The sequence below is a fragment of the Pavona decussata genome, unplaced genomic scaffold (assembly GCF_977016875.1).
Source record: "Pavona decussata unplaced genomic scaffold, jaPavDecu1.1 SCAFFOLD_16, whole genome shotgun sequence".
In the NCBI taxonomy this organism is placed as follows: Eukaryota; Metazoa; Cnidaria; class Anthozoa; order Scleractinia; family Agariciidae; genus Pavona; species Pavona decussata.
In genome coordinates, this window is record NW_028145439.1 from 4,504,499 (window position 1) to 4,527,882 (window position 23,384).

Here is a 23,384-nt window from a genome sequence, read left to right on the forward strand (position 1 = left end):
AATACCCTTTCCTTTTGCGCTTATAAAACTGCGCCAAACGTTGCTGACTCAATTTTTTTGGCTTCTGACCAGTCCATGCTTAACGCGAATATTTTATGGACTGCTTGTTCGCGACCCTCTCTAGGGGTTTTCCACCGGTCGGCGGCTAAGTCATGTTCAATAAGGTGCGAAAATTCTGGAGTCTTCAAATGCCCAAAAATCGAGGTTATTTTACTAGTTCATTTTATTTATTTTTTATTTTATACTTATATTTACTCTTTTTTTTGCATAATCCCTCTATTCCTTTCCTACAAAAGAATTAATAGGCTATTTAGATTTATCGGATTTTAACGAAATTTGGCCGCAATGTTCGTCGCACATCAATGCACCAAATTAGTAATAATAATGATTAATAAAAGTTTATTTGCTGGTGGTTCCAAGATGTGTCGGGCTTAGTATATGCAATCGTATGAGGCCGGGTAGAATTAAGGTTACTTATAGGGAAGGAAGGTCGAATTTTTCTCAAATAATTTTTTTTAGATAATTGTTGAAACAAGAAAGGGATGCAAAGTTTCGTGAAAACAGCCGTTAGAAATCTTAAAAAGAACGCGAGCTATCTGAAAAACAAAGTTATGTAGGAAGAGTTTAAAAGTGTTGACGGGCCTGCACGACTCCTGCAGTTCGCTAAAACATTGGTCTTAAAGCCTTTATAGCTTATCTCTGCTTAATGAGATGTTAATCTTGATCATGAAGGGAAAAACTCAGATATACTGAATGGAGATTTTCTTTATGATCATTTTGAGCCGTTAGGAGAAGTTCTTCATATGCCATTGGATATGCTAGCTCTTTGGCATTTGTTTGGGTTCACCGGCTCGGATTAACTGCAAGATATCAGACAGCGCTAAATAAATGCTATCTATGAAGACATGGGATCCGTGGATTTCTTAACTGACTCGTGATTTCATGCTTATCTGCAGTGAGATTGCAGGCTGTTCGTTTATCACGTATATGAGAGTCTAATAGATCCGCGTCTTTAGGAGACAGCGTTAAATATATGTCATCTATAAAGACATAGGATCCGTGGAATGCGTTACTCGTGATTTCATGTTGATGCTATTAACCTGCGGTGAGATTGCAGGGTGTTTGTTTATCACGTATATGAGAGTCTATCGGATCCACGTCTTTACAAAGTTGATCACTGCTGTCTCTCGCTTTCGAGAGCTTTGGCCTCTTGCAGTTGTTTTCAGCTCTCTTGCTCAGTTCGTGACTGAAAGACAAGTATGATGTTCTTAGAGCTGACATGTATCTCCACAGGCAGCCCAAGTTCGCGTCACTAGAGAGCGTGTGATAATTAATATCTAGTGAGACGATGACCTTTGAGTGCAAGCGGTATTGTGTTACAGACAGCCGTTGAGAAATTTGAACGCATTATAAGACTTTGTATGGGAACTAAAATGCCAACGATTTTTACGCTAAAAAAAAAGCTAAATTTAACTTTCACTCAACAAAATGAATAAAACTGACTCACCTCTGGTGTATTCTTGTGCGTTTTGGGGTTTATTTTGCCGTTTCGGGCGTTCTTTGAAATCACTGTCATTCCCCTCCGTCTAGTGAGGGGAATGACAGTGATTTCAAAGAACGCCCGAAACGGCAAAATAAACCCCAAAACGCACAAGAATACACCAGAGGTGAGTCAGTTTTATTCATTTTATTGAGTGAAAGTTAAAATTTAGCTTTTTTTTTAGCGTAAAAATCGTTGGCATTTTAGTTCCCATACAAAGTCTTATAATGCGTTCAAATTTCTCAACGGCTGTCTGTAACACAATACCGCTTGCACTCAAAGGTCATCGTCTCACTAGTTATTAATTATCACACGCTCTCTAGTGACGCGAACTTGGGCTGCCTGTGGTATCTCCATTGTTTTGTGCGTTAGCTCGCATCCGGCAGATATTCAAAGCTAAGACAGTCAGTAACTGTCATGGGAATCTCTAGGATGCTTCAGCGATTTCTTCTGACAAGTGTTTAGTGTTGTTTCTCAGGCAAGACTGCAGTTTCGATTCTCTATGAATCTCATCAGTTGCCACTGAAAGTTCTGTTAGCGTCGCAGCAAATGATGCTGTTTTGAGTTTATATATCCCCTTTTGACCGTTAGGCGGATCGAAATTTCGCGCCTGCTTTTCTATTGGTTCTTGAGTTTGAACCAATGGTGTATCTTTTAAGCGAGCCAGTGGCGCAAAAGGATTTTCGATCCTGATGTCAGCTAAGGTCAAAGTGTTTAGTTTCTGGCAAAGGCTGGTGTTAAACTTGATATATAGGTTTCCGTGGTTTTATTGAAAGCAGCGCGCGTACGCTAGATTTCCCTGAAGGCACTCGCGAAACATGGAAGTAACCTTAAGGACAAATTTTCATGCGTATTTTCAAAGTTTTCCCAAATTGCCCGAATCGCGCAGCGACGAGGGCAATTTGCCAAACCTTTAAAAATACAAGTGACAATTAATCCTCAATTCTACGAGGACTCATTGCGATTACGCGTTTATAAAATAAAGGGCAAAATGTTCTTAAAACTATCGAGGCACTTCGTAAAACACTGAGCCCCGGCCTGGCGTAAATACACTTGCCCGCGTAAGCAAAACAAACAAACAATTCACATGTTTCTTAGCGTACAAAACAGACAAAACGAAAAAAGTTGATTGTTATAAAACTAGCAAACGGTGGGTTTAAAGAAGGAACTTGCAGAGCAATTTGTTCCACTGTATTTGATCAGCTCCTTCCCCCCATCAAAAGGGCACTGTTATTATGGTTCAGTTATCGTTCGTTGGAAGACGAACGAAGTTTTTCAACCAAAGAGATCCGATCAAGTTTTTAGCTTTTGAAATAAATAATCTTTACTGTTTCTTGCAAGAAACGAAAGTTCATCTTTAAGAATTTCTTTATAACTGTAGTACTTGATTTCCAAGTACTTTTGGCACAAACAATTCGGCTTAAATCGGTCCAACTCAAAAGAACCGGAAAGAATTCGTTGTTGCTACAGCAGAAGAAAACGAAGAACCCGATCAAATGTAGAAACGGTTGCTCGGCCAATTAAGAGTGAGTAATTTTGCCCTCGGTGAAAGGAAAACAAAGAAATAAACGCCCTCTGTTTCGACCAATCAGCATTCAGTAATTTTGTCCTCTATGTTATAAAATTTCAAAATTCTCAATATTTTTCCTTTGGCGTCTCAGCGGATGACAACCATCGAAAAAGTGTACAGACCATTTTCTCAGGAACCAATGAAAAGATCAAGGAAGCCTCACACCCTTTGTTAGCTTATTATCTTGTGATTGATAAAGTTTAGTTTGTTTGGATATTCGCAATGACGCAAAGGTTCTTAATTTACTTCAGTAAACAGTCAGTTTCTCAGTTTTCAGTCTAAAGGCTTTCGCGCTCCTATATAAACAAAATAGGCTTCAAAAATCTCTATTTCAGATTATTCATTTAGCTTTACGGTTAAATATTTGAAACCCGATGCAATTTGCAGGCATGTCTCACACATTGCAATTCACTCACAACACAGGTGTCTTGTATTGACAGTGGCCAACAGCGCCATGGAGAGATGTCGACCGCAAGAAGTAGCGGCCACTGTCACCCGGGATACGCAGGGAAAAAATGCGCTGGTAAGTAACACTTCTACATTCATAAGACGGGTAATCATTATACATGGCAACCGATATTTGGAAAGACCTTCCAACTCCTTTAAAAAAACTCATACAAAGTGTGTCTGCTTTTCCGAAACAAATTATACATTATTTACTGTCAGAACAACAAATGAACTAATTTTCTTTAATGCTGACCTCGTAACATACGTTAACTTTTTTTATACAATTAATAAGTTCTTCCTTCCTTTTGCTTTTTCAATTTTTTTTTTCTTTTTCTTTCTTTTCTTTTCTTTTCTTTCTTTTTTGCCTGCTATCTAGAACCTAAATTAGCCAGGGAGCTAACAAGACAACCTAATGGTTTATTTAGCTTCCTTGCTTTACACATTAATTTAACTAATAATTTATTTAATTTATTTAACACCACTAAAAGATTGTAATAATCAACATGTAAATGGAAAAAAAGCACAAATAAACATCATCATTCATTAAACTTTAAATGTTTAGGCTTGAACAAAAAAAACTTCTCGCCTGGCAACCCTTAATCTCTTACCCAGTTATTTGTCTTCGCTTCCGAAGAGTGAGAAGATTTCAGTACGAGATTAGGCAGCCCTAAGTGAAGTGGTAAGATTGTAAATTGAAAGCTTCAAGAAAACACAAAGGAAGAAGAAGCTGCAGACAGCTTGTACGCGGGGCGCCTTTAACATTGGTACTTATACGTTGTAGTTAGGTCCTAGCAAAAGGCGAAGACCTGCTACAAGAGGGCAATGAGTGATACATCTTCAGCTTCGATGTAAGAAATATAAAACAGTACAAAAACCGTTTTCAAAACTTTTTTTAACTGTACAGTTGGCATGATCTTAGCCTAAAGGTTTTTTTTTTGGTTTTAATTAACATTTCCTTTGTTATAAGAGATGCAAGTGTTTATTTCGAAACCGTCTTCGATGATCAAACTTGTAATTGTTCCCCCGAGGCAAGAGCAAATCAACAATCGATATTTAAATAGAAATGTAATGCCAGATTTGAAATATGGCGTGAGTTCACCACAAAAATAAGGGCACCAGACCGCCAAATTCGCCGTGGCATAAAATAAAGCGCACGTATATCTGGAAGAAATGTCAAAGAACACATTTTGATTGGTTTTTCGTTCAATCACTAATAAGGTTTAGCCCATGCACCCCGCTTGTGTTTAACTAAAGTTACCCTCTGTTGGTTTTGATTCTCCAGACGTAAATTTCTTTACTATCGTTACATTACCAAAATAGTTATTTCATAGTGAGCATTGGCTTGACCATAATCAATAGCCTTTGTGTGACCCTAGCACCATTTACATTCTTTTGTTTTGGATCATCAAAGCGTAACACAGAATCGGCTTAATCAGAGCGAGACAGCTCCGATTACAGCCGATTTTGTGCTAGAAAGATAAACTTGAAAATGTAACGCATAAATGTAGTAATGCAAAATGTAATAACTCTTGAATAGCGTGAATGGTTTTTTAACCGTTACTATTAGAGAAAAAGTGAGAATCTCGAGAGACTGTTTTCAAAATTGACTTATCCCAAAAAAGAAAACAAGCGTGAATGAATTAAAAGTTGGAAATGTGGTTAACTTTGATTGCCTGTAGCTGACTGCTGTCAGGAAAATTTTCACGTTCCCAAACATCCCCAACAGAAATGAGGTGGACTTTAGATCATAACAACTCATTTTAGGAACGTTAATCAACAGTGTCATCGACAAAATGCGACTGCTCCGTAACGTGGCAGACTTCCTCAAACGCTGTCGAGAAAGCAACAAAATCTCTGGAGAAAACCATGGGAAACAAGTTTGATAAGCTCATAGCCGTAAATGCCATTTTTCAAGGGAAACCCACCGTCAAGCCTGGTAGTTCATGATTTTGCGTAGAACATTATGAGAAAGATTGGCGCGCGCTTCTCGATTGAGTCTCCAAGCGGTACAGTCGGCGATGAACAGAGTCGGCTAAGCTTATAGCGCGACCGCGCATATGGAAGGGAAGGGTTGTTCTTCCACCTAGAATTAGTGGGAAATCTCCAGCTCCAACCAAATTTTTTTGCCTTTCTTTCTGTGTTTCTTTCTTGACGTTTTCTACCGTTTTCTTTTTGCCAGGAACGCCCTTTGTCTCGTGCAAGGAAATTTACAAAAACCACAAGTAAGTCAAAAATTTTGGAGACAACCGTTGTATCAGGAGATGCTTAAGTGTTTAACATCTTTTATTGTATGTCGAATTTTAGCAGCTATATAATAATGGCAGAACTGACTCAAGATATTTTAAGGAAGAGATACAATGTTGTTTCATGCACGGCACAAAAACAAAAACAGAGCTGCTTTTAGTCAAACATTTGACAAAGTTTTGATTTTTATGTTATTAAGCAAGCTTTTTGCACCTTTGGCATCTTTGGTAGCAGATTCCCTCCATATCTACGTCAAAAAGGAAGGAAGGAAAAGCTAGGTTCATATCGCCGTAATAGAATGCTGACAGATATTTAACTAATAATCGTTAAAATATTTAGGTAAAAATCGGAGTTTTGTCATATTTTTTTTGGAGCTTAAGCTAAGTGCAGAAACGAATAGAATTCTTTTGTTATCAGGTCCCAAGGAAACAAAGCTTATTTTCTCCAAATGCCATCTGGGAAGGTTCCTGTGTACTGTCACATGTCACACCATGGGCTTGGAGCATGTGGAGGAGGCGGATGGACGCTGGTCATGAAAACTGATGGCAGTAAGGTATCACATGACAACCAACTGTTTGCTGTTAATGTAGTATTATGGACATCAATCTTTATATACAAAAGAAGGTCACGGATATGTTCTTTGTACCTTCACGAGCTGTACGAGATATTTGAATTGCTCAGTTTAACATTTTGACCATCCGCTCTCCGACCGGAAATCGTTCAAAATCTACTTTCTCAAAATCCTTATAAAATGCTGATGAAGGTCATGAAAGTGATTCGAGAAACTCCGAATTCTTTCAACGCTGATTTATGAAAGTAAGCTTTCGGCTATTGCTTTTTAAAGGTGGATATGTGAATGTTGTAACGTATTGTAATTTTCCTACATGTTTTCCTTTATTTCCATCCAGCCAACATTTCACTTCAATTCCACATTCTGGAGCAACCGGGACGACTTCAACCTTCCAGGAGGAAAGACCTTGTTTGACAAACGTGAAACCAAGCTACCAACCTACTGGAACACATCCTTCACCAAGATATGTCTCGGTATGGAGATCGGACTTCAGACAAGATTCATCGTCCTCTCCAAGCGGGCCAACTCCCTGTACTCACTGATCGCCGATGGTAATTACCACGCAACCTCACTGGGTCGTGACACGTGGAAGTCACTGATTGGATCGTCAGCTTCGCTGCAGCCCAACTGTAACAAGGAAGGGTTTAACCTTATGTCTGACAGAAGTGACCATGGCAAAGCAAGAATCGGTTTCCTTGGTAATAACGAAAACGACTGTGCAACTTGCGACTCCAGGATCGGGTTTGGTACTGGTGGGTTACACAACGTGGCCAACACTTGTGGAAACGAGGCTACATATGGAGGAGATAACGGAGACAAGCACATCAAAACCATGGGCTACATTCTGGTGCAGTGATAGCCGCATGGAACTAAAAACTGAACTTTGTCACTAAGGCCATAAGCCATAAGTAAACTATAAAACAAAGAAATTGAATGTAATCCTTCGATAAGTAAATTAAAGTCTTGCCTTTCAAAAACAGCGAACTAAACATAAAAAATCTTTACTGGTTATGTTGTTTTGCACTCCACCAAGAAACGTGTGTGTAGTTATTTTCTTTATGTACGAAATAAAATTGGTGATGGGACTGGCGTGAGTGGTAAGAGTGTTGACAGAAAAGAGAATAACTAGGGATATTTTATTTATTTATTTTTAATGCAAAGTATTTGCCCAACACAAGAAAGTTGGGGTTTTGTGAGCGATTCTTCCTAACTCCACTATTAACGTATGACCAGCAGCTCAACTCTTTGCTTTTATTTATTGCTGTTGTTTTTTCAGACATTTCACTCGTTGTTGCTTGTCTAGCAGCTTCTAGCATTTAGGCGGCTAAGAATTTCTTGCTTCTTGCCTCGTAGAAACCAATATCACGTCTGCAAGTAATGTTTGCATGCCTACACAAAAAGGGGTGCATTTTGGGAAATTCAAGTTGATCTATTTCGTGTTTCAGCACCAATGCTTCGTAGTTTACAGTGGGCCACTTTAGCACTAAGACAGCTATTCAATGAATCCAATTATGCTTTTAGTTTTGATGTTTCGCTTGACATAAACTCGTATACCACAAACACAGCAAAGAATGTGTAGCCGCTTTTCATCCAACTTGACACGTGTGCGGCTAAGCTTATCGGTATCGAAACATCCGATACCAGTATCGATAATATCGAGTCCTCAGTATCGATATTGCCTCAGCCTTACTTCTGTTGAATGTTTATTAGCTTACAATCCCCTAAACTTCAAGATCCTTTTTTTTCTTACAACTGCCATCTTTATTATAAGTCATGCTCTTAATAATGTTCTAACTGGTGTTACATTTAAAAAAAAAACTCTTACTAGTAAACATGCCATTCATTTTTCTATTTATGCTGTTTGTAACATGTTAGAATGAACATAAGTGTTTACGATAAGTGATTTAAGTGATTGAGTTCAATGACTATAATCGTCGGATATTGTTTCCAGGACCATCTTTCTCAAATCAAAGTCTTTGCGCGACCTCGTCAATGGAAAAAGAATCATATGAAACCCTTCCACCTCAATCATGGATGCAATTATTCTATTTTTAGATAATGGTGTCATAATTTCCGTTGACAGCACTTTCACCCCCTCCACCCCGGTGATGTCACTATCTCTTTTTTAGGTTATGTTGTCATCGTTTCCAATTACGTCATCTCTACCTATAACGTCATCGACGTTAATTCATTCCACCCAACATTAATGAAAATCCACCGCAAAAAAAACTGGAAACCGTGGTCCCTACCACACTACTCAGCTTTATGCGGATCACATACATATGGAATTTAAATGAAAATTGTTTTTGAACACCTTAAAACTTCCTCATAGATGTTTTGGTCTCAAATTTTGACATGTAGCAAAAATCCTGCATCAGCAAACACAATATAAATCTGTCATTTTTCTTTTTCACACTTTTAGCTGCATATATTTCATGTTCATGATTTTTATTCATCACTTGTCAAAGATTGCAGACCGGCAATCAAACGCTCGTTTTAACCTTTTTTTTTTTTTTTTACTTTTAACTAGAGAACCTTTAAACTATTATATTTACATTGTTATTGATTATTTTTTTCGGAAAAATAAAACCTGCAGAATTTTCTTTCCTTTGTTTGTATAAATAGAAAGATTACAGTAAACTGTAACTGAACCTTTCCTGAGGGATCTCTTTATCTATAAATAAACCAAATTGATCCATTCATGCTCGCCTTCCATTCATATGACTACTTATTTTTACTCTTGCATTTAATTATTTTTTTTTTTTTAGCAGCTGTTGTTTTCTTTCATTGTAGCCGCGGCCCTAAAGAAGACTAGTCGTGAAAAACAATATAGGCAGGAACTTGCATTTAATTATTAATTATTGTTAATTCGAAGAACGAAAACACAAACGTTCCATGCCAGACTGTCGTTATAGGGGTGTGAAGCACACTTAAATTGTTTTCTCGGATTCACGCACAATTCTCCAGTACACGAGATTGCTAGTTATTACACCTGTACAAACAGTTTATTAGCTGGTGTAGGGCAACTTAGCACTGGAGTGGGATTTTATGCCAGAGGGTATAACAGTATTTGTACCACCATGGTATTGAAATTGATTTTAATGTTTTGGAGTACAATCGAATTGTTCCCGCGGATCCACGGGCAATTCTGCAGTTCACAAGGTTGGTGCATTCTGTTAGTTAGTCATTGTTCAACACCAGTAAGGTTCATTGTGATCATGGCATGGATGATTAAACGATGGGTTTTGAAACTAAATGAAACTTTATAAATAATACCTTGCAATCCTTGTAATGAGTTAGTTAAAACTTTTTACAACTAGACCGACAGACAAGATTTTGAAGAAACTACTTCTGCGTTAACTCTGGTAAATTTTTTTCTTGAAAACTGCAACGAATCATCGGTATAGCGATCCAAAAATAGGTTGTTCGCAAAGGGCAATTTGTCGAGCAAGACTTTTGCGCACGAAGTTCCGCTTGATGATCACGTTTTGTTCTGCGTGTTACCATCTCCGTGCTTAAACAAGTTTCTACACCGCAAACGTAGACGCCGGTAGGGTTGAATGCTAACACGGCCAACTAAATCCTAGTCTTATACTTGAGACTAAAGCAAACTGGATGGTAGAAGAAAAAGTTTAGTACCAAATGAAAACCTACATGGCTCAAATTGCAAATTACCGCGGGCGGCAGCTCTAAATTTTAGCAGGTGATAATGTAAGTATTTTTTTAGTTAAAAAAGGAAATCCTTAACAAAAAGCCCGAAACAATTGTCTGTAAACCTTAGCTAGAAAACGTAGTTAGTTTTCTTAGCTTTCAATACCAGTTGTTATTTTATAATTTTCTTATGTTAGCCCGTGACTTTTTAACGTAGAATGAGATCTAGAAATTAGGTTCGTAGTAAAGGTAGTAAAAGTAACGGTAAGACTACCATCGAAAACGTGAGTAGAATGTCATAAAATCTAGCAGGTGGCTTACTGACATTGACAGTGATGTACATGCTAATTACCTTTGGCTGATCTTGTAGAAAAGTTAGCACGGAGAACTTTATTGATGTCGATTGAAAGATTCCCTTTCATTTTAATGGACCAAAGTAGAATTTGGGTTTAGCATGTCGACCATTGTCTCAAAAAGCAAAAGTAAAACGAGTGCATTATATCGTTTGCCACGTAATTACTTTTCTTTCCATGATAAAGTCTCTTCTTGCTATATGAGCGTTAATATTTACTTTTCCCATCATATTTGTATTTTAATGTCAACTCTCCACTTCTCAGATGATTGTCGCCTACTGGAGTTCATGCCAGACTATAATTATGATGGTAAACGTTTAAAAAATTACGTGATACACACCGCTGATGTCATCGTGGAAGGTTCGTGCCGAACCCTCTGCTACATGGAACCCAACTGTGTCAGTTACAACTTTTTAAAAACAAAAGCGAACCACAAAGGAAGACACCGCTGTGAACTGAACGATGCTACTCATGAAGGTGCTAAACACGACAAGCTGGTGAACGAAAAAGATTTTGTCTATCGTGGAGCAAAGGTAATTGAGTTTTGGAGTTACTCAAGTGTTCGTATAAGCGCTGAATTTAGTTAAACGATTATATTATTATAAGGTCGGGGCACAATTGCAATGGGGTTCAGGAACAGTTTTTCTCGTGTGACGTCGTCACTTTTATGAAAAAAAAAAAAAAAAAATCCCCTGAACATGTTGCATGAGATTTCGCTTGTTTGCATTAGTGCGCTATGAAGCGGGGACAATTAGTGAACCAAAATTACCAATGTCACATGCCGCTACAAAAATATTGCAGTGCACACGAAGAGGAATGTGCCCGATTCATGTCCGCCAGTATACACCGACCTTAATGGCGTTTCAATAAATCAAATTTAACAATTATGTGATGTCTAAATCAAGAAATTAATTCCCAAAATTCATGCGAACATATGGCATGTATTTTCCTTTTTTTTTTAGAACGCTTGTTTGAAGAATTCTTGCAAGAACAATGCGACTTGTCAAACAGGTTTCACTGACAAAGGATATCGATGTGTGTGTGCAGTTGGATTCAAAGGAATATATTGTGGGGAAGGTAGGAATCTTAACTTCTCAAACTCATTAATAATTCATCAAGAAAAAACAAAGAAAATACTACCGTGACCGTGGTTTGGATATGTGATCCTAATTACCATAAAATTTTGCCAACTTTAGCCTTGAATTCCTCCAAGAATTATTGATCAATTGAGAAGCCACATCAAACACTCGAAAGTGTATTTCGTCAGATATCCAAACACCTCGAAGTCGTTTAAAAAAACTCGGCTGCGCCTCGTTTTTTTTAACTTACTTCTGCAGTGTTTGGATATCTGATGAAACACTCTTCCTCGTGTTTGATATATTACATGCAATTCTGGATTTCTTCCTTTGTTTGTCTGTTTGAATACAAAAATCAAAATAAATCACCATGCAGTTCACTAAATCCCAAAGAATCTGCAATCCTCTCTGAGTCTTAACTAGACTTATATGCAAAATTCCCAAAAAATGGGCAAAAAATTATTTCTGGAATTTCCCCCAAATAACTAAAATTCTTTAAAATATTTCTAATTTCTCGAACATTTTTAAAACAGTTTATATAAATTTTCATAGTATAACAAAAACATAATGAAGATGTAACAAGAAGGCTGATAACCATAAAACAACAACAAATTAAGAAATGGTTAACGTGCGACCATCAAGTTATGGATGCACGCGGGAGGTTGCTAAACACGAAAGAAGCGTAAGAGTGGCTCGAGGCGTAGCCGAGAGCAACTCTAGCTGTTTGAGTGCTTAGCAAACCTCCGGAGTGCATCCATGACTCGATGGTGACACAGCTGTATGCGCTTCCGTAAATGCCATTTCTCGAGGGAAACCCGCCGAAAAGCCTGGTAAATTTGGCGTAAGATTGGCGCGCCCCTCTCGCTTCGAGTCTCCATGCAGCACGGTCGGCGATAAACTGAGTCGGCTAGGCTTGCGTCACAAACGTGCGTATACAAGGGAAGTGTTGTTCCTCTGTGTAGAACTAGTGGGAAAATCTCTAGCTCCATCTATATTTTTTGCCTTTCTTTCTGTGCTTGTTTCTTAACAACATTTTTCTACCGCTTTCTTTTTAGCAGAAATGTCCTTTGTCTCGTGCAAGGAAATTTACAATAACCACAAGTGAGTTAAAGATTCTGGAGAGAACAGTTATTGTTGTCTCAGGAGCAATAAGTCAGGAAATGCGGAAGCGTTTAGCATCTTTTATTGCATTCTATGCCGATTTTAGCAGTTATACAATAATGGCACATCTCAAGATATGTTAAAGGAGGCATACAATGTTGTTTCATGCACGGATCATACTGATATTGCAAAAATTTTAACAGAGCTGGTTTTTAGTCAAACACTTGAAAAAGTTTCTACTTTTATGTTATTAAGCGAGCGTTTCGAACCTTTGGCATCTTTAGTAGCAGATTCCCTCCAAGTCCACGTCAAAAGGAAGGAAGGAAAAAACTACATTCATTATCGCCGCAATAGAATGCTGACAGATATTTAAGTAAAAATTATTAAAATATTTAAGTAGAAATCGGAGTTTTGTCATATTTTTCTTAGAACTTAACCTAAGTACACAAAGGAATAGAATTCTTTTGTTATCAGGCCCCAAGGAAACAAAGCTTATTTACTCCAAATGCCATCTGGGAAGGTTCCTGTGTACTGTCACATGACACGCCATGGGCTTGGAGCATGTGGAGGAGGTGGATGGACGCTGATCATGAAAACTGATGGCAATAAGGTATCATATGACAACCAACTGTTTGTCTTTATGTAGGAATATGGGCATCAATCTTTATACGCAAAAGAAGGTCGCGGATATGTTCTCTGCGGGGGCGTAGCCAGGATTTTTCCAGAGGTACGCAATATTTTCCACATCTCCCTCTCCTCACCCCCATCAATTTTTTTTTCACGAGCCATGATGCCATGATTAAATGGTCTTTATCGTCAGGATGGCAAGGTTATGCTGTAAGCGTAGGCGTGGTATGAAATGGCAACTACGTCGTCAAATTCTCTGCTGCTTCCTTGGGTTCATTGAAGTGCTTCGATTCCTTCGTTTATTGAGTCAACAAGCTAGCGGTATCTCCGGGCTTTATTCACAAATGAGCACTTTTTGCCACTGTGGGCTACAGTGTACATGTCTAGATCTACATCGCCAAGAGAGTCCCAAGAGCAAAAAAACTGAGGCACTGTAAATTAATATAACTGTAGGTACTTTAGCTTTCATAAAGGCATAAGGGATATAACGGTTGACCGTTACAAATATTGTCTGTCTTTCCTTCCAGCAAAGACAGAAATGACCTCATTTAGGTCTATTTCCTTGTGTTTGTGAATATGTTTTACGGATAGCGAGGACAACGTATCCTCGCATCTGGCATATAGCACTCCGAAGTGGTGTCTTATTGAAGCCTCTGCAGCACATTTAGACACAGGGTACACGTAGACACAGGGCAATTCCAGGGTACAATTCTGGGATAGAAAAGTCCAGCGCTTCCACCAAGGTCTGGGGAATGCCATCTTCAAAGTCACTTCTCGTTTGAATTCATCAAGGGACGCATGCATGTCTTCGCCATAGTGGTTATATAGATGTCTTCCACACCTTTTTCTGTCAGGTCTTGAAGATTTCCTGAAATTATAATTTTAATCACGTCGCTTCACTGTAGAAACGACATTCGGGTGTGGAAAAACACACTTCGTTGCCTTATAAAAATTATTTCAAAGACGCAAACTGAGTTAACTGACTTGAATTGATTGAAATTGTTGTTTTTTTTTTTTGCGTGTTTTTTTTTTCATCAAATTATTAAGTTTCATTTATTTGCTTTTTATTCATTTTATTTTATCTGATCTGATTTTATTTTATTTTATTTTCGTATGTGCGTACAGGTAGCTACGCCCCTGTTTGTACCTTCTTGCCGGCTGTACGAGATATTTGGATCGCTCAGTTTAACATTTTGACCATCCGTACTCCAGAAATCGTTCAAAATCTGCTTTCTTAAATCCTTAGAAAATGCTAATGAGGGTCATGAAACTGATTCGAGAAACTCCGAATTCTTTCAACGCAGAGTAAGCTTTCGGCTGTTGTTTTCTAAAGATGGATATGTGAATGATGTAACTTATTGTAATTTTCCGACATGTTTTCCTTTATTTACACCTAGCCAACGTTTCACTTCAATTCCAAACTCTGGAGCAACAAGAGCGACTTCAACCTTCCAGGAGGAATGACCTTGTTTGACAATCATGAAACAAAGCTACCAACCTACTGGAACACATCCTTCACCAAGATATGTCTCGGTATGAAGATCGGAGATCAGACAAGATTCATCGTCCTCTCCAAGCGCGCCAACTCCCTATACTCACTGATCGCCGATGGTGATTACCGCGCCACCTCACTGGGTCGTGACACGTGGAAGTCGCTGATTGGATCGTCAGCTTCGCTGCAGCCCCACTGTAACAAGGAAGGGTTTAATTGTAAGTCTGAGGAAAGTTACCGTGGCAAAGCAAGAATCGGTTTCATTGGTAATAACGAAGACAACTGTGTATCTCCTGATTCCAGAATCGGTTTTGGTACTGGATGGTTACACGACAACTCCAACACGTGTGGAAACGAGGCTATGCATGGAGGAGATAACGGAGACAAGCACATCAAAGCCATGGGCTACATTCTAGTGCAGTGATAAACGCAAGGAACTGAAAAACTTAACTTTGTCACTAAGGCAATAAGCCATAAGTAAACTATAGAACAAAGAGTCAATATAATCCGTCAATAAGCAAATTAAAGTCTTGTCTTTCCAAAACAGCGAACGCAACATAAAAACTCTTTACTTGTTATGTTTGTTTGCACTCCACGAAGAAACTTGTGTGCACTTTTGAATATTTTTTTCAACCTCCTGTTTGACAATCATGAGACAAAGCTACCAACCTACTGGAACATATCCTTCTCCAAGGTGTGTCTTGGTATGAAGATCGGAGATCAGGCAAGATACATCGTCCCCTCCAAGCGCGCTAACTCCCTATACTCACTGATCGCCGATGGTAATTACCGCGCCACCTGACTGGGTCGTGACACGTGGAAGTCGCTGATTGGATCGTCAGTCTCGCTGCAGCCCAACTGTTACAAGGAAGGGTTTAATTGTAAGTCTGAGAGACGTTACCATGGCAAAGCAAGAATCCTTTTCCTTGGTAATAACGAAGACAACTGTGTATCTTCTGACTCCAGAATCGGGTTTGGTATTGGAGGGTTATACGACTACTCCAACACGTGTGGAAACGAGGCTAGCTTTGGAGGAGATAACGGAGACAAACACATCAAAGCCATGGGCTACATTCTAGTGCAGTGATAAACGCAAGGAACTGATAAACTAAACTTTGTCACTAAGGCAATAAGCCATAAGTAAACTATAGAACAAAGAGTTAATATAATCCGTCGATAAGCAAATTAAAGTCTTGTCTTTCAGAAACAGCGAACGCAACATAAAAACTCTTTACTGGTTATATTCTTTTGCACTCCACGAAGAAACTTGTATGCAGTTTTAAATAGTTTCTAGATGTAAGAAATAAAATTTGTGATGGGACTGACGAGAGTGGTAAGACTGTTGTCAGAAAAGAGAATTCACTTTCGTGATGTGGGCTCCCTGTATAAAAATGGTTATTATTATATTTTATTTCTTTATTTATTATTTATTTATTTATTTATTTATTTATTTATATATTTTTATTTATTTATTTATTTTTGAAGGAAAGTATTTGCCCAACGCAAGATAGTTCAGTTTTTGGGAGCGATTCTTTCTTACTACACTCTCCTACTCCGCAACGCACTTAAGTTAATTGTCCATCTAAATTCCTTTCTAACGGAAATGAACTAAAGAGCGTGCCGTGAACTCGTTTTTGGGTGTCTAAGATATTACATTTGTTTTAAACCGATAACAAAGCCTATTCTACTTAAAGGACTTTTCTCTATTAACATAAGACCCGCAGCTCAACTCATTGATGTTGTTGTTGTTGTTGTTGTTGTTTCAGACATTTTGCTAGTTGCATGTCTAGCAGCTTCTAGCGTTTTTGTAGCTAAATCACCTCCCCTCGCGTCTCCCTCCCCTATCCCCGAAGTTTGGATAAACTGACAACCTCGTATTTTTATAGTTTACCGATTCAGCATTATCACCTTGTCTAGGTGTATTTTCAAATCAAAGTTTGCCGGTATTGGGCAATGAAAGAGTTAACCGTTAGGTAGTTTGTCTAACGATTCGTTGTCTGTCGGAATTACATGCATTTTAGCTTTCCCCTGTGGCTACGGGGTGGGCTTAGGAATTTTGATAAAGGTAGGGAAACTGCATTTGACATTGTTGTTGTCATTAAACAATGGTAAATAGAAAAAGTCACCTGCTAAGATGTTGTATTCAGTGCTTCCGCTAAAGTTTTCTTTTCAAGCACGTCTTTTTCTTTTTCTTTCCTTTCTTACTTTGCTGTATCTTAAGTCTTTACCTATTTGTAAACGTCATGGAGTCATCAAAACTCCCCAGCGTTTCTTGCATAATTGATCTTTGACTAGCTACAAACCAAACAGACTATCACTTGTCAAAACGACCTCTGGCGGAGAATTTGCAATTTGCTATTACTCACTACTTAAATTTTTTTATGACATAAAATGCTGTTTAGGTGATTGCCATTAAATTCTGGGCATGTTTACAGGGGTAATTATAGAAGGGAACCTAGATAGGAGAGAAAAAATGTGCAAAAAAAATTTTACACAGAAGACTTTGACCGTTGAAGTTTAATTTTTAAGGCACGTGACATGAACTGATTGATATTATAAACAAATTTTTAATACGATTGAATGATAACCTCCTTTCCTAAAGGAACTACGGTAGTTCAGATCAGCTTGTAATCCACGACCCTAAAAGATGCGGTAGATTAGTTTAGACAAAGAATTGTCTGTCTATCTTCCGAAAAGAATCATGAATAGAATGTATATGTTTCATGGTTGATCTGAGTTCAACTCCTTAGTCATGCTTGTTATATAGCCAACTGGAATGCTTCCTGCAACTGAGGATTTTTAACCATGTTATTCAAAGTTGAATTATTTTTTTAATTTTTTTTTTAAGAATTTGTTTGAACATCAAGGCATTTTATCTGTAGTGATCATATCCTCTATTCTCTTAACCTGTATGTTTAACCAAGCAGCGATATTGTAAAGGGAAATAAGATGTAGGTCAGTTTTAGGACTTTTAAAAAGAGGTTTTGTTATGTAAACATTCAATTTGTGTTGTAAATGTGAATTGTGAAAGCAAACTGTTTTGGAAAATTCAGAATCATTTATTGCTTCTTGCCTCATAGAAACCAATTTCACGTCTGCAAGTAATATTTGCATGTGTATAGAGTGTGTGCACGGCGGCCATGTTGGAGGACTAAAACAATAGAAGATATTTGCATAAAAATAGAATATATTTCCCAAAGGAAAATCATTGTATTGTTTCGGTCCTCCAACATGGCCGTCGCGCACACACTCTACACGCTAAAAGGGGCGCATTTAGGGAAATTGAAGTTCAGTCACTCTTAAAGCACCAATGCTTCGTCATTTGAAGTGGACCAGTTTAGTACCGTGAAGACAGTGTGCTTTAGTTTGATGTTTCGCTTGACATGAACTCGTATACCACAAACACAGCAAAGAATGTGTAGCCGCTTTTCATCCAACTTGACACCTGTGCGGCCAAGCTTATCGGTATCGAAGCAGCCGATACCAGTATCGATAATATCGAGTCGTCGGTATCGATATTGGACCACTCTTACTTCTGTTGAATGTTTATGAGCTTACAATCCCCTACCCTTCAAGCAGAGATCCTTTTATTTTTTAGAACTGCGATATTTATTATAAGTCATGCTCTTAATAATGTTCTAACTGATGTTATAGTTAAAATTTCTTGCTAGGAAACATACCATTAATCACTTTTAATTTGTATGTTTTTTATATGCTGTTTATAACATGTTACGAAGAACAATGGAATGGTTTCCAGTTAAATAACCTCAAGTGCTAAATTTGAATTAAAATTATTTTCGTCTTTTACGACAAGTGATATAGTATGATTAAGTTCAACGACTATAATCCTCGGATATTCTGTTTCAACGACAATCTTTCTCAAGTCAAAATCTTTGCGCGACCTCGTCAATGGGAACGGAGTCAGAAGTCTATCAATATGCTTGTTACACGTTTTATGAGCGCCAGACAAATTAACAACACAAGGAAATAATGCAATGTGCAACGTTATTTCACGAAGAAAGAGAAGACCTTAAGGTATGTTCCAGTTAATTTTTGTTTTGTCAATGGTATAATTTTCATCCTCATTATACTTACCTATAGCAGAAATGTTTGCAAAGACACGAATCAATCATAATTACACCATGCAGTTTATTAATGTCGCAATTTTATAAAAGCAAGAAATTAATCAACGCTGTTCGCTTCTAAATCCCCAGTTCTCTCAATAAAGCATACAAGTGAGATACTTTGCCATCCATCAGTAAAATGTCCTCAGAAAATCAGGGAACATTTGAAGAAGTTCACATCAATCGCATATAAAGTTCATTGTTCACACATTTAAAATGATTGATGGCTGGGATTTTGCAAGATAAACTGACTGCCAACGGAATATAATAAATAGAAGGGAAAGTTAGATTTGACACTGCAAAGACAGATCTTCCAGATTTCTTGGAGAATTAACTTAGAGTCATAGAGAATAAACATCAGTGTTATGGTTATAAACTAGATCATTGTGTAACGCAATTCCGGAGGTTTGATTGGCTCAGAGTAGCCAGTGATATGTGAGCGATTATACCATAACCGAGGAATAGTTCTCGCAAAGCGAAATCAACAGGATCCAGCAAAATTGTCAGTGATTGTTTTTAATAAAACAATTATTACATGAGCGCGCGTCGGATATGAGATGATAGATAGCCAACGAGACGCATAGCGCCGAGTTGGCTTTAATCATCCCACTTAGAGTTTATATACGGTAAATGAGTGAAAATGTGGTTCAGCCAGCATTTGAACCTGGGTCTCTCCTCCAGATTACTGGTCGCATGCCTTAACCACTCGGCTGCATGCATATCGCTGTTTATGTCCATAATTTTACAATTGTGAATGTCTTTGAATAACTAAGTTGCCAAAGTTAGAGGGCTAAAATATTTACATAGAAACAATAAGAAATAAGAGCATTAAAAGCTAGTAGAATAGATCCACTTTTTTATAAGAACGGCTGATTTGGGGGTTGAGGCTAAACGTTCTCGTTATTCTAGGCAATTTGAGCTTGAAAAGTTCTTCAAGTAAGATGTTCATAGTTATCTGTTATAGTATTTCAATAAAGCTATGCGGACGTGACCAAGAGTAGACGCCTATTGTTTGGGTTAATCAGACAATAAAGACCGAATTTTTACCTGTATTATTTTATCCGTATTTATACTGTTTATTTTAAAAACAGTTGGTCGTAATAAAAATGTTGTTAACTGACTCTCAGCATGGGTAATGTTCTTAGTATGTTCTTAAATTTAGTTAATCTCAGCCTTAACGTTCTTATAAAAATGGTTCTTATAAAAAAAGCGTAGCGCCATGCGGATCACATATTTACGTAATTTAAATGACAATTGTTTTTGAACACTTACTTCCTCATAGATGTTTTCGTCTCAAATTTTGTCATGTAGCAAAAATTCTGCATCAGCAAAGACAATATAAATCTGTCATCAAATAAAAAAAATTCTGTCGATTGAAATAATTTCGCGGACGAAATTCCTGTGCAAACAAATACATGTCTCGCCGTTATTGAAATATTCTGCTGAGTTCAGCTTAAGAATTGAATGTTTACAATTGTTGTTTCTTGACGGAAAAAGACGAAATTATCTGAACTAATTATCGTCACATGATTGTCACTTGATTAACATAAAACGGCCAGGCTGAACTAGTGGATGCCGTCGTTAAATTTTCTTTTTTCTGAGATTATCGTCGCGATGCTATTTAAAAAAATGACATTTCAAAACTGACATCCGAAAAAAAGAAAACAAGCATGAATGAATTAAAAGGTACTAGAAATGTGGTTACCTTTGATTGGCTGTAGCTGACTGCTGCCGGGAAAATGTTCACGTTCCGAAACTGATCCCCAACAGAATTGAGGTGGACTATTGAACGTAACAACTCATTTGAGACACTGCGTGAGCGGAATCTTCAGGCACGTTTATCAACAGCATAATCGACAAAATGCAAGTGCTCCGTAACGTTTGGTTCTTTGTACTCGTGATTGTAACCGCCGAGGTCGCGTGGCAGACTTCCTCAAACGCCGTCGAGAAAGCCATAAAATCTCTGGAGAAAACCATGGGAAACAAGTTTGATAAGCTCATAACTGCTGTAAATGCCATTTCTCAACGGAAACCCACCGTCAAGCCTGGTAAATTTTGCGTAGATCATTATGAGAAAGATTGGCGCGCGCTTCTCGCTTCGAGGCTTCCCGCTTCGAGTCTCCAAGCGGCACAATCGGCGATGAACTGAGTCGGCCAGGCTTTTGGTGCGACTGCGCACATAGAAGGGAAGTGTTTTTCTTCCGTGTTGAACGAGTGGGAAAATCTCTAGCAACAACTATATTTTGCCTCTCTTTCTGTGCTTGTTTCTTAACGTTTTTCTACCGTTTTCTTTTTCGCAGGAAACCCCTTTGTCTCGTGCAAGGAAATTTACAATAGCCACAAGTAAGTCAAAAGTTTTGGACAGAGCCGTTGTCTCAGGAGCAATAAGTCAGAAAGTGCGGAAGTGTTTAGCATCATTAAATTTTATGTCGATTGTAGCAGTTATATAATAATGGCACATCTCAAGATATGTTAAATGAGGGATATAATGTTGTTTCATGCACGGCTCATGCATACTGATATTGTGAAATTTTAATAGAGCTGCCTTTAGTCAAACACTTGACAAAGTTTTTATTTTATTGTTATTGAGCAAGGGTTTCCCACCTTTGGCATCTTCCCTCCATATCTACGTAAAAAAGGAAGGAAAGATAAACTAGATTCATTATCGCCGCGATAGAATGGTGACAGATATTTAAGTAAAAATCGGAGTTTCGTCATAATTTTTCTTAGAGGTCAAGCTTAGCGCGGAAAGGAATATAATTCTTTTGTTATCAGGTCCTAAGATTTACTCCAAATGCTACCTGGGAAGGTTCCTGTGTACTGTCACATGTCACGCCATGGGCTTGGAGCGTGTGGAGCAGGCGGATGGACGCTGGCCACACTCCAGGCTTGGTGTCAGATTGATCCAATTGATTTTCAACGGCATTTGGCTCTATGGGAGAGGTCACAAGCCAAGAAGTAACTCTGGTCTAGCAAATTAACAGCAAATTGGGCAAAGTTGATTAGGCTAAAAAACCCTCCCCTCCCCACCCCGGAGCTTTTGACACACAACCAAGAGCTACCCCCCAGCAGGTAGCCCTTACCCTGGGCTAGCTTACAGACTGGTCCTTGACGGCAAGCCCCCTCAATTTTAGAGAACCACAGAGGCGTGAAGCAGGGCGTTTGTACGCCCGGTTCTGGTGAGAACGTTTTTACAAATTCACACAGATATCACACCCAAATAGGTCCCTGGAAGGAAAAAATTAAGTTCCAAGGCAAAACTCACTAGGCTAGCATGTAGTAGCTCAAGTCGAGATCAGCTCACTTACATTGACTGATAATATCTAGCTGGATTTTAAACAACATACCTGCACTTAAACCTAAACAGTCAGGAAAAGTTCTGGCTGACTTAGCCTAATAACAATGCCCTCCCCACCCCTCTGCTTTTCACACAAACTTGCAAGTCACTCACCTGCCTTTAGGCCACACTCCAGGCTTGGTGTCAGATTGATCCAATTGATTTTCAACAGCATTTGGCTCTATGGGAGAGGTCACAAGCCAAGAAGTAACTCTGGTCTAGCAAATTAACAGCAAATTGGGCTAAGTTGATTAGGCTACAAAACCCTCCCCTCCCCACCCCGGAGCTTTTGACACACAACCAAGAGCTACCCCCCAGCAGGTAGCCCTTACCCTGGGCTAGCTTACAGACTGGTCCTTGACGGCAAGCCCCCTCATTTTTAGAGAACCACAGAGGCGTGTTGCCCAGCTTCACGCCCGGTTCTGGTGAGAACGTTTTTACAAATTCACACAGATATCACACGCAAATAGGTCCCTGGAAGGAAAAAATTGATATCCAAGGAAAAACTCGCTAGGCTAGCATGTAGTAGCTCAAGTCGGGATCAGCTCACTTACATTGACTGATAATATCTAGCTGGATTTTAAACAACATACCTGCACTTAAACCTAAACAGTCAGGAAACGTTCTGCCTGACTTAGCCTAATAACAATGCCCTCCCCACCCCTCTGCTTTTCACACAAACTTGCAAGTCACTCACCTGCCTTTAGGCCACACTCCAGGCTTGGTGTCAGATTGATCCAATTGACTTTCTACAGCATTTGGCTCTATGGGAGAGGTCACAAGCCAAGAAGTAACTCTGGTCTAGCAAATTAACAGCAAATTGGGCTAAGTTGATTAGGCTACAAAACCCTCCCCTCCCCACCCCGGAGCTTTCAACACACAACCAAGAGCTACCCCCCAGCAGGTAGCCCTTACCCTGGGCTAGCTTACAGACTGGTCCTTGACGGCAAGTCCCCTCAATTTTAGAGAACCACAGAGGCGTGAAGCTGGGCGTTGCCCAGCTTCACGCCCGGTTCTGGTGAGAACGTTTTTACAAATTCACACAGATATCACACCCAAATAGGTCCCTGGAAGGAAAAAATTGAGTTCCAAGGCAAAACTCACTAGGCTAGCATGTAGTAGCTCAAGTCGGGATCAGCTCACTTACATTGACTGATAATAATTATAACACCCAAATAGGTCCCTGGAAGGAAAAAATTGAGTTCCAAGGCAAAACTCACTAGGCTAGCATGTAGTAGCTCAAGTCGGGAT

General features: G+C 38.7%; 2 protein-coding genes and 1 long non-coding RNA gene across 6 annotated transcripts in view; 2 read left to right on the plus strand and 1 right to left on the minus strand.

Moving 5' to 3' along the window:
- Positions 1 to 23,384, plus strand: part of LOC146487469 (putative skeletal organic matrix protein 5) — a 133,240-nt gene that overhangs the window by 836 nt on the left and 109,020 nt on the right. The window contains exons 3-6 of one of the 4 annotated variants that reach the window (XM_085088212.1): positions 3,534 to 3,633; positions 5,737 to 5,779; positions 6,219 to 6,354; positions 6,710 to 7,450. In XM_085088212.1, coding sequence (XP_084944338.1) covers positions 3,534 to 3,633; positions 5,737 to 5,779; positions 6,219 to 6,354; positions 6,710 to 7,228 — 798 coding nt within the window. In that variant the 3' untranslated portion in view covers positions 7,229 to 7,450. Of the gene's footprint in view, positions 1 to 3,533; positions 3,634 to 5,736; positions 5,780 to 6,218; positions 6,355 to 6,709; positions 7,451 to 20,568; positions 20,845 to 21,127; positions 21,140 to 23,384 lie in introns of those variants that run through there. The other 3 variants (XM_085088213.1, XM_085088218.1, XM_085088258.1) reach the window with 3 other exon arrangements.
- LOC146487470 (uncharacterized) lies at positions 9,100 to 15,172 on the plus strand. Its single transcript, XM_085089073.1, has 6 exons — positions 9,100 to 9,534; positions 10,641 to 10,909; positions 11,339 to 11,444; positions 12,508 to 12,553; positions 13,028 to 13,163; positions 14,578 to 15,172. Exons 1-6 carry the CDS (start codon positions 9,453 to 9,455, stop codon positions 15,094 to 15,096), a joined length of 1,158 nt encoding a protein of 385 aa, XP_084945199.1. The 5' UTR covers positions 9,100 to 9,452; the 3' UTR covers positions 15,097 to 15,172.
- LOC146487471 (uncharacterized) lies at positions 21,691 to 22,866 on the minus strand. Its single transcript, XR_014857848.1, has 3 exons — positions 22,831 to 22,866; positions 22,248 to 22,351; positions 21,691 to 21,765 (listed from the first exon to the last, which is right to left on the minus strand). It is a non-coding gene; the product is annotated as an uncharacterized LOC146487471 (long non-coding RNA).

Excerpts from the sequence above, each read along its gene's own strand:
- LOC146487470 (XM_085089073.1), top strand. The coding sequence starts at position 9,453 with ATGGTATTGAAATTGATTTTAATGTTTTGGAGTACAATCGAATTGTTC. Across the intron at positions 9,535-10,640 it reads GCAATTCTGCAGTTCACAAG|ATGATTGTCGCCTACTGGAG; the intron begins GTTGGTGCATTC and ends TCCACTTCTCAG. Across the intron at positions 10,910-11,338 it reads TTGTCTATCGTGGAGCAAAG|AACGCTTGTTTGAAGAATTC; the intron begins GTAATTGAGTTT and ends TTTTTTTTTTAG.